We start from the raw sequence: 11,457 nt of genomic DNA, 5'->3' as shown, positions 1-11,457 counted from the left end.
AGCAGAGTGAAGGCACGCAGGATATGGGCAAAAAACAACTTTTTCCCCTGTGAGAGTGGACCGAGAGCAGCTGAATCAGGGCTCATGCTGAGGGTCTCGGCTGCAGGGAGCCCTGCTGGACAAGATTTACTGCTAATCCAGCATAAGGAGCTCGTAGGGACAACCTAGTGGACTTTGTGGTTTTACTTTTCATTTTCCTGACAGGCCTGTTAGCAGCCGTGTTCTGGCCTCTTTGAGGATGTAAGGATGCCATCTTTGCAGAAGCTCTGAGGGACTGCTTGTACTGGAAATTTATGGCCAAATGTAGAACCGTGGCAGCTGAGGAGAAGCAGTTTAAGGGCACAATGTCGGCCACACAGGGGATGAACCGCACCAGCATCTACAGCTACTTCCTCAATATGGTGGCCTATCAGGTGAGAGCTGATGAGGAGCAGCTGGAGGTGGAAAGCTGTCTGAAGTGTTATTATCACTAATAAATCAGTGTGCAAGCTGCATTTTAATGTTATAGCTTTGTTTAAGAGTTTATTTTAAAAGTAGCTGGCATCAACCACCTGTTGTATTATTTGTATTATTTGTATTTTATTTTTATTTCTCAGCATGAAAATTTAATTTTAAAATTTACAAAGTGGATATATTCAAGCAAAATAAATTACAAATAGTATAAAATATGTTTTAAGGCTTTTAGAGGCACTTCATAAACAACTACATAATCTAATCGGGTGATTAGAATGGCTCATAAAGATTCATAACTACAATTTCTTCAATGCAACTACGGTAAAGGGGTTGATTTGGGTTTGAAAGGCCTGATTTGGTTGAACTTTTCTTGACTTTGTGATATTATCAAGTCTGTGTGACACTTTGTCCTCTATGTGTTTAAAAACTTCCAGTCCACTTTGAGTTGAGTTGGGTTATTAGAATTCATAGAGAATGTAAAAACAACTTTTTTTTTAATTTGTTGATGTTAGAATCAGTGATTGCGAAGATATTCAGCCCAAATAAATAAATAAATAATATGTCATATATAACAGTATATATGATAAATAGAACTGATCAAAGGGCATCAGTACATATTAGTCTGAAACTGGCCATTCTGCATTTTCTCTTTTGATGAAACCAAACAAAATTTTTGCTCTGTGATAATGTTTAATCAACTGTGTTTTACATCTATTCTGCCTGAACTGACAGTGTTGTGTTTCAGTGGTTCTGAAACTTTTTGAGCCATGACTCCCACTATCACGCGATGACTTAGTGATTAATTGTGTGATGTATCAAATGGGTCATCTTGGAGCCATCCTCTAAATGTAAGGTTGGAAAACTGTCAGAATCTTTATAAATAAGGCGGATAAAGTGGTTTTTGGTGGTTCATTGCTGTGACAAGCCACCTACATGTCCCCAATTTCAGTTCTCTCTTGCAGCTCTTAATATGGCATGTGTACTAACTTTGTTGTTTATGTGTTATGGGCTCGACACACAGGAGGCAAAGTTGCTCCTTCTCCATTTACTTCCTATGGAACTTGCACGATAAGATGGAAATCGCTCCTCCAGCCAAGCGACAGGAGACAGTCATGCACGTGAAATTTTGTGCTCGTTCACGTAGACGTGCACATGAGGGCTAGTGACACAACACAAGAAAATAAAAAAATGTTTAATTTTTGTTGCTTTTGCATGGCACTACAACCAACCAGCGAGCGTTTCATGGACTGACCAATGAGCGGAGAGCAGGCTAGACAGTGCAGTCTGCAAACTCTTTTAACATGGAGGAACAGATCATTTTAGCTGTGTCGGACTTTACTACACTCTACAATATTTCAGGCAAAGATTATAGAGGTCCTGGATTTATCTAAATCAGCCTTGAGGTCCGCCATCAAATGAAAATATACACCATGCTGTTTCCTTGTTTGTAAAATAGGATGAACCCAGGGTTGTTTTTCTCATTTCTACAGTAGAGTCAACGACAAGATTTCTGTCAGTTCAAGCAAAAATCTTCTGACTGTTCATCCTTCATGCTTTGTCTGTCATGGACTGCTTTGAAAATGTCAAAATTTCCTCCAGTGTGTAACCAATCACATTTTTTGGAGAGAAGCGATCCGAGCGAGCGAGCGATCCGAGCGAGCGAGCGATATGTGACGCTGCCACTGCCACTGCTGTTTGTTATGTCAGGTGTGTTGGGTTTCACCTGCGTGGCGATGAATTTTCCATGTCGCTGTCATTTGTCATCCCCCCCCCCCCCCCCTCCCATGTGTCAAGTCCATTAATAATAAACAAGGTGCTAATTTCAAAGATTTATCTCTTCATTAATAGTTTAATTTTAACAGCTGTGCTAAAAACGCCTAGTTTATTTGATAAATGTAGGCTATATTTTGTAAAATTATCTGGTGACCCCCTGAAATGATTTGACGACCCCCATGGGGGTCCTGATCCCCAGTTTGAGAACCACTGCTTTATTTAATGCTGAACAACTTCTCATACAAGCACCACAGAACCCTGTTTAGTTATTGAAATTGATAGACATGAGGCCTTTAAAATCCTTCATTTTTGGCCTAAAACAGGTTTTATTGGATAAAAGCTTTGTTGTGGACCAACTGTTTTACTGGACTACATTTATTGGATTCTTGCTGATATAACAGCAGCTTTTCTGTTGTAGTACCATCTACTGCTGCATACAGTATGGCTTCAAAGATAAATTGTATTGGCGATTGGTCAGAAATAAGTGTTTACTGAATCTACAGTTATGATTGTAGCTAGAAGTGGTATACAAAATTTAAATTCCCAGAATCTTAGCTTTCCAATGGTGTATATCATGTGTTTGTAATTGGAAGGGAGAATGAGTAAAATACATACTTATTTCTTGCGTCCCACCCACAGGACCTCTGGTACCAATGGGTTAAATTACATTTTCTGTGCATGTATCTGCTTGAGAATGAAAAATGTCTTGTTCTTGTTTGTAAGATGGATAAATATTTAATTTTACAAGCAAGCAGATAGGTGGAAAATCTTCCTACATGCATTATGAATCTAATTATACAGTATATTTTGTTAACTGAGCAACCTTTATTAGGAGAGACCAACCAACTCCATTGTATTTAGAAAATGTAAACAAATTTTAAATTTGATACAGAATTTAGATGGACAGAAAGACACTGGACATGTGGTAAAGATGAGAAGGAGCATCCAGGTTGTTATCAGAGAAAGATGTAAAAGCCTGTTTGTAATTGTATGATGGTATGGTTGTGCATCAGTAGTCATGGCATGAACAACTAAATGTGATGACTGATGCAGAGGTGGATATTGGAATTTTAGAGAGACATATGCCACCATGAAGGTGACATCTTTTCCTCTGAGATCTGTAATTATTTCAGCATAACAGGGCCACATCTGATTCTGCATGACTTCCACATACACACACAGAGTGTATGTTTGACTGGCCTGCCTGCCCCCACATCTGTCCACAAAATGTAAGAAGCATGAAGAGGAGAATCAGACAACATCAACAGGCTGCTGAACAAGTGAAAACTTCAGCAAGAACAGACATGGATTCCTCTGAAAAACTAAAACAATTAGTATTCTCAGGTCCCAAACCATTAAACAGTACAATTAAAAGGAAATTGATTTAACTCAAGACTAAACACATATATATATATCCCAACTTTTTTGAGTATGTTTCTGCATCAAAATTAAAATTTTGATATACTTTTCTAATACAATGAAGTTGGTCATTGAAGACAAACAGGTCAGCTCAGCTGTAGAATGATGTATATTTAACAGCCAGAAGGTATTTCTATTTGCAGATCATTTCCAGTTTGGGCTATTTTGTGGGATTGTTTGACAGAAGAACATTTAAGAACAACAGTAGCATCGTTCTTTAAAGTGAGAATACACGACAGTGTGTGTTGTTTGTGTTTTTTGTTGCTAAACTACACTTTAGCATGTCACAGATGAATGTATTATTTTAATCACATAACAAACTGTAAACAGCTTAGGCTGCCTGATGAGGCGCCTCCCTCTCAGTCAATTCAGCTTGTGACAATGTTTTTAAATCTGATCAGACAGGAAAATTGTGGGAATTTAAAAGTCCCATATTATGCAAAATTCACTTTGTAAAGGTTTTACAACAGTCATATGTGTCCTAATAGTCTGTGTATGAGGCCCAAAAACTGATCTAAGTGCATCAGTACTTGTGGCCCACATCACTTTAAGGAAACAAATTGATTTACATGTGTGAAAGGGATGTAAACTGACATGAAATGACGTTGATATTTTATTTTATTTCACTTTCCTTTAGTTACAGATAGAAAAAGTTACATCCTCATATGTAGAACAGTTGAAAAATAACAATAGATAATCAAAACAGTTACTAATCGGAAGTGCATTGCTTTGCAGGACTGAATAACAATTCTGTTAGTTCATAAATGAGTTATTGGTTTTGCTTTCAAGGATATTTTGGATTGGAAACTAGATACGATCTGCAGAGCAAACCTGATTTTTGGAAAACTTTTATACCATCACACTAGCTTCAAGCCACAGAGCAATAAAGAGTATAAGTTAAGTTTCACCAGAAAACATTTAATTGGTATGTTTGCCTAAAATGTTGCAGAGTCACAATCCATGGTTGGAAATCGTAAGAAAGTGATGTATCAGTTTGGGCTTGTTTTATAAAGGATGGTATCCATGTTACGTTACAGCAGCCACTCGTGCACAAAAATGAAAATGTAATTTGTGTGGCAATTTTGCATCATGTTGCAAGAATCTGGGTATATGCTTCCCTTCTTACTTTTTATGTTGTCTTGAAGCTGCGTCTTTCCTTGTCTAGGCTATTATTTTTTATGAATTGGCTTTTATGAACATTTATGGGATCACAGTGAATTTGCACAAATTAATTTGTCTAAGTGACCTAAAATTACTTTGTTGTAAATTGGTGCTATACAAATAAAGCTTAATTGAATTGAATCTTTGTACAGACAAAGAATAAAGACTTAGACTGAGACAACCTAGACAACTTTATTAGTCCCACCAGAGGCAATTTGTTTGAGCAGCACAACAACACACAATACATAAAACAACAACAACAAAAACATACGTATAGCATGAAGGACACAAGAAGAGCTCAGTGATATATATATATATATATATATATATATATATATATATATATATATATATATATATGGTAAAAAAAACTTTACAAACTACAGGGAATTTAAAAGGCAAGGCAGTTTATTTGTATAGCACATTTCATGTACATGGACAATTCAAAGTGCTTTACATAAAGAAATAGTAAAAGGCAGCAACACATAGCAAGAATCACAATAAAATAATAAATTACATTAAAATGATTAAAAGCAAGATGAGTTAAAAAGTTAGGATGCAGTTTTCATGCATGGGCGCATGAGGAAAAAAAAAAGTTTAAAAATGTCTACATTTGGGGAAAGTTTAATCTCCACTGGCAGTTTGTTCCACTTGTTTGCAGCATAACAGCTAAATGCTGCTTCTCCATGTTTAGTCTGGACTCTGGTCTGGACTAGTTGACCAGAGTCTTTGGATCTAAGAGCTCTGCTAGGTTTATATTCTCTGAACATATCATAGATGTATTCTGGGCCTAAACCATTCTGGGATTTGTAAACAATCAGAAGGGTTTTAAAATCTATTCTGTGACTGATTGGAAGCCAGTGTAAAGATTTCAAAACTGGTGTGATGTGTTCAGGTCTCTTAGTCCTGGTTAAAACTCCAGCAGCAGCGGTTTGGATGAGCTGCAGATGTTTAATGCTCTTTTTAGGAAGTCCTGCTTAAAGACCAGTACAGTAATCCAGCCTACTGGAGATGAATGCATGGATGAGTTTCTCTTGGTCTTTCTGGGAGACTAAACTTTTAATTATGTTGATGTTTCTGAGCTGGTAAAAAGCTTCTTAGTGAAGCTTTGATGTGGCTGCTGAAAGTCAGATCTGAGTCTATCAACACTCCCAGGTTACGAACTTGGTTGGTGATTTTAAGAGCCTGAGTCTCCAGGTGTTTACCAATGTTGACCCTCTTCTCTTTGCTACCAAACAGAATAATCTCAGTTTTGTCTTCATTTAATTGTAGGAAATTCTCCATCATCCAGGTGTTTATTTGCTCCAGACACTGACACATTAAGTCTATTGGACTGCAGTCATCTGGTGACAGAGACACAAAGTTGTGTATCATCTGCATAACTTTGATAATTAATACTATAGTTCTGTAATATTTGACCCAGAGGGAGCATATACAAGTTGAACAGAAGAGGTCCAAGGACTGACCCCTGGGGGACTCCACAAGTCATGGCCACTCGCTCAGATTCATAGCTGCCGATCGTAACAAAATAACTCCGGCCTTCTAAATAGGACCTGAACCATTAAGGACCGCTCCAGAAAGTCCAACCCAGTTTTCCAGCCTGTGCAACAGGATTCTGTGATCTACAGTGTCAAACGCAGCACTGAGAACCAACAGAACCAGGACTGATACTAGACCAGAATCAGTATTCAACCTAATGTCATTTAACACTTTGACCAGAGCTGTTTCAGTGCTGTGATGAGGTCGGAAGCCGGACTGAAATTTATCAAGATTTCCACTTTCATTTAAAAAGTCATTAAGCTGGTGAAATACAACTTTCTCAATAATCTTGGAAATAAAAGAGAGGTTAGAGACAGGTCTATAGTTGTTCATTATAGAGGCGTCTAGAGTCCTTTTCTTTAGGAGTGGCTTAATAGCAGCTATCTTTAGTGACTTGGGAAAAATGCCTGATGCCAGTGAGCTGTTAACTATCAGTAGGAGACCACTTTCTACTGAGGTAAAAACTGTTGTTAAAAAGTCGGATGGTATCATGTCCAGAGTGCATGTTGTTGATTTCAAATACCAAACTGTTTCTTGTAGGATTTTTAAATCAACCATTTTAAATTGTGACATAACATCAGAATTATTTCCGGTTTTTAGACACAGAGTAGCACTTGGGATACAAGATTTTGTATAACAGTTTGTTTTACAATATGGTAAAACATAGCGAAGGCAACAAGGAAAACTCATTTTTTTAAGCATGACCAGAAGAAGATATGATCCATTAGCTTTCTGGACAATCTGATTATTACAGAACAAACCAGGTCCCTCTGCTGCACTCCTGTGATTTTAGAACAAATTTTCACAATGCGATTGAGACTGTTCTTGTCTTTGAGCGTGATGCTGTTATACCGGCAGATAAAAGAGAAACACAGGAGGTTCTCAATGAAAACCTGATAGAACCTACACATGATGATGGAAATGACCGAAAACGAGTTCAGTTTCCTCCAGAGGTAGGTTCTTTGTTGTGCCTTTTTCAGAACAGCTGCTGTGTTGACATCAAATTTAAGTTGGTTGTCAAAGAAAGTACCAAGGTACTTATAGGAGGAAACGATTTCCACCCCTCGTTATGAAAAGTACTTTCAGTGGCAGAAACCTTTCTATGTCTAAAATCAAAATTGAGTTCCTTTGTTTTTGTGACATTTAGCACCAAGAAATTGAGGTCACATCAAGAAATAAAATCAGAGAGCGCAGTTCTGATTCCAGACCACTGAGAAGAGACACCTGTGCAGTGTCATCTGAGAACTTGACCAAGTAGCTGTGTTCAAAAGTGCTTTTACATTCATTAGTGTATAAAATAAAAAGAAGATAAAACACAGCCGTGCGGCGAACCTGTACAGTGACACAGTCTGACAGACGGTTATTAACAAGAACTCTGTTTCCTCATAGTCAAGAAATCTAAAATCCAAAGGACCATTTGGTGAGACAATCTAAATTAATTTAAGAGCCCCTCAATTAAAAGATGTGGCTGCATTGTATTAAAGGCAAATGAAAAATGTGCAAATAAAAGTCTAGCTTGAGGCTTTTCTAAATGCTTTAATAGAGAATCCAGGATAAAGTTTTGCATCCTCAACTCTCATTCCTGCTTTGTAAACAAATTGCATGGAGTTGATTTTCCCTTCAACATAGAGTTTGGAAAATGTAGTCATGGAACATTTTAGTGTGAAACTGCAATGTTTTGCTCCGTGAACTGCAAGTTTTTATATGTTTTAAATGAAATCAGTTCGAGAAAATGTTAAAAAATGTTTTTTTTTATGGAAGACATACACTTTAAAAGGAAAATGAACAACAGTGCTGATGGTATTTTTACAATGCAATGAAAACTCTGCCATCTAACCTGGGTGCACTGTATGACCCACTCTATTATTTGGCTATTTTTAAATGTAAGTGATTATTCTGTGTTCATGGCAGATAATCTCTTTCACTCAATGCAACAACTTCTCTCTGCGAGCAGTAATCCTGTATTATGAACCTCAAACTAGGCCACAGGATAAACACCTGTCTATGTACGAGATGGCCTAAATAAAGGTTAGAAAGTTTTATTATTTAGAAAGTTATTCCTTGAGGAAAAATCCTGCACAGAAAATTGTTTGCACAGTTCAAAAAAACAATTTATTTGTTTTTTGGCAAAAGGGAAAATTAGATTATTTACTATATCTTTTCAACAAAATATTGCGCATTTAGTGTTACTAACATTCTGCACGAGAATAAACCCAATAAACCCATTGATTGAAATATAGCATTTTTTTACACAGATAACCTGAGGACAATTGTGATGAATGCAATGAACTTCAGCAATCAGTAAAATAAGTTCTGATATTGACATGAAGTCATTATCTTTTTGAACATTTGACCACATTTATAGATTCGCAGACAGAGACAAAGTTTGAACAATTTGTCTCTTCATGCACATTTCCCAGCATCAAATCATTTTTATTGTATGGGATTAAAGATCTATTTTATTTAGTCTTCCCTTCAGCAAGAAGATGTTGGATAATCTTCTCTATATTATCCTACAGATTATGACTTGCACGTGATGAGTAATAATATATCAGGGATTCACTGCACCGCCATGTATTCATACAGCAGAAGTGTCCTGCCTGGTCACAGATGTAGAAAATCACGGTGTAGTTCAGGGAAAAAAAAAGAAAAAGGACAACTGAATCCAATAACTGGACCACTCCCATCCCACCCTCCACATTGTGACCCTGATGTGCCAGACAGACCTCCAGACAGCAATCTGTACTTTGCTGAGGCATCAGACAGATTTGCATGCAGGTTTTTCCCTCTAAGATTTAGTTCAGGATGAGTGGTGCTGGGCTTATGTCCAGTCTACAGCCCTGATTTATCAGAATCAGAACCAGCCAGATGTTGTTGGACTCATTAGATTAATCTTCCCCCAACTATCCAACTGCCAAACTATAATGTAGGTTATCTGACAATATGCAGTCCACTTGTACTCCCAGGTTTACTTCCAGAGGACTACAGACTGTTTGGACTTTAATATTTGGATTCATTTAATGGTTCGGCACATTCATGGCACATTCAGTGCCATGCACCAGTGGATGCACCATTGTTCTTTTTAATTTCTGTGGCATTCAAATTTGGCAGAATTGCATTTGAGAATTATTGAAACAGGTTCAATAGCACCATTGTCATAAGGTTGTCATTTACTTTACACCTTTTATTAGATGGAATTAAAACAGTTTTTGTGATGTTTCATCAGGACACTGACTGGGAGAGTTAAAATATTTTTTATTTCTCCAGTTGTCTCATGTACAATAACCCTGAGACAGTTTATTTGGCTCTATGGATTGAATGTTTTTGGTCATTTTCCAAAAACATAAACAAAATTTACTGGGTCAGTCTCTATTTATGATATCTTTAGTGATGTTCTCTACCGAAATACATGTATTCATTACATATGACCTAAATTTATAAATTCAGCTTCTCAAAGTTAAAGCTTCCCAATCTAACTTTAAAAATATATTTCATGTCCTTACCCTGACATAAACGACAGAGATGGCATGATGTCAGACATAATGTTGGACTCCATTACCAGAATCCATTGAAGGGTTAAGATCTTTTTTTTTTTCTTTTCTTGATATGTAAATTATGGCGGACCAAAACTGCCAAAATTAAAAATAAATACAGAAATATAAAAATGGCCGTGAATCAGAAACCAACTTCACAATAGTGTTAGGCACTGCGGGGTGCTCAGTGGCAAACCTGTATGATGACAGAATTAAAAGAAGACTCGGATGAGTATGTTTTTCTCCGGGAGCAGCGGGTGCAGTAGACCAGGAAAGGAAGAAGGTAAAAGTTAATTCAGGGAATTTTAGTTGCGACCTTCAGCAGGCGTTCACTGAAGATTTTGAAGTTTTCATCTCAACGATCCAGGCAATGTTCTCCAAGCATCACAGCCAACTTTACCAGAATCTTCAGCCTGTGAGTTGTGCACGTCTGCACCTGGAACAGCCTCTCAGTTACTGCATCCACACCAAAAAGTAAACAATCATTAGTGATTGTGTGATTTTTCAGCTAAAAGAGCAATGTGCCGAATTTCCTGTGAAGTCTTCTGCTGAAAGTCAGACATTTCTGCTGGAGTTGCATCAGCCTAAAATCTTTATTTCCCTCCCGAGGCCACAGAGCAGGCAGGCTGTCCACCTCTCCCTGCACTAACAGCCTGTGACCTGCACAGTGTTGACTGACCACTAGGCAAGGATCTGCCCCAAGGACACGCCTTAAAAGGCCTCCCTCATTTAGATAATAACGCAGAAATGCATACAGAAATGTAAAAAGGAGACAGAAATAAATACGCTTGGAAAAATAGAGGAAGAAAATGCAAGATTGGAAATAATGAGGATGTAAATATTACTGTGAATAAAAAAAGTGTCAATAAATAAAAAATATCAGATGAAAATAAAATACAGAAATAAATAGTTTGGGGAATATGAAAATGTAAAAGGAAAATAATGCAGAAATAAATACAGGAATAAAAATAAAGGAGGGAAAGAATCACAAAATAAAATTGAACTGAAAATTACATGAAAAGGTAATTAAATAGGAGTATTAATACAAAGTTAAATTAAAAGTGTTGGGACTATGAAGGAGTTTGAAGATTTTCTTCAGGCTACAAAAGACAGTTTAGTAGAGCAACAGCAAATGTTTTAATGATCTTAATGAAGTTCCACAATCCTTACAATATTATTTCTGGGTTAAATATATTGTCTGAAGTCTAGATAATGATTAGTTCATTACTAATTCTGCACTATATTGAAATTAAGATATAATGCTGTACCAGAACAAAAATGAATCATGTAAAGCAGGTGTCTTATAGAAACATAGAAGCCATATTCCAGCAAATATTTTCATAATTTGAATATAGTCTCTAAGTGAAAATAAATGACATCAAATAGAGGTGTAAGATCAGACACCATGTGACGCCAGTCTCTTCATGAATTCAAAATTGAGGAAAATATGTCTTCCTTCAAAGAGACAGATTATTTTTTCATTATACTCCATTAATCCCACCTGGGAAATTCTTTCTCATTATTTAACCCATCATAGTTGCGCTAGGAGCAGAGGGAGCAGTTGGAGGTTAAGGGTCTT

General features: G+C 36.9%; 1 protein-coding gene across 1 annotated transcript in view; it reads left to right on the top strand.

The window, feature by feature from the left end:
* The window catches only part of serinc4 (serine incorporator 4), a 29,285-nt gene continuing 17,828 nt past the window's right edge, over window positions 1–11,457 (top strand). The window contains exon 1 of the mRNA XM_041986377.1: window positions 1–413. Within this exon, the coding sequence (XP_041842311.1) occupies window positions 294–413 (120 nt within the window). The 5' untranslated portion in view covers window positions 1–293. The remainder of the gene's footprint in view (window positions 414–11,457) is intronic.

The sequence above is a fragment of the Melanotaenia boesemani genome, chromosome 1 (genome assembly GCF_017639745.1).
Source record: "Melanotaenia boesemani isolate fMelBoe1 chromosome 1, fMelBoe1.pri, whole genome shotgun sequence".
NCBI classification, from domain to species: domain Eukaryota; kingdom Metazoa; phylum Chordata; class Actinopteri; order Atheriniformes; family Melanotaeniidae; genus Melanotaenia; species Melanotaenia boesemani.
Note: the sequence above shows the minus strand (reverse complement) of the source record. Positions and strands in the feature narration are given on the sequence as shown.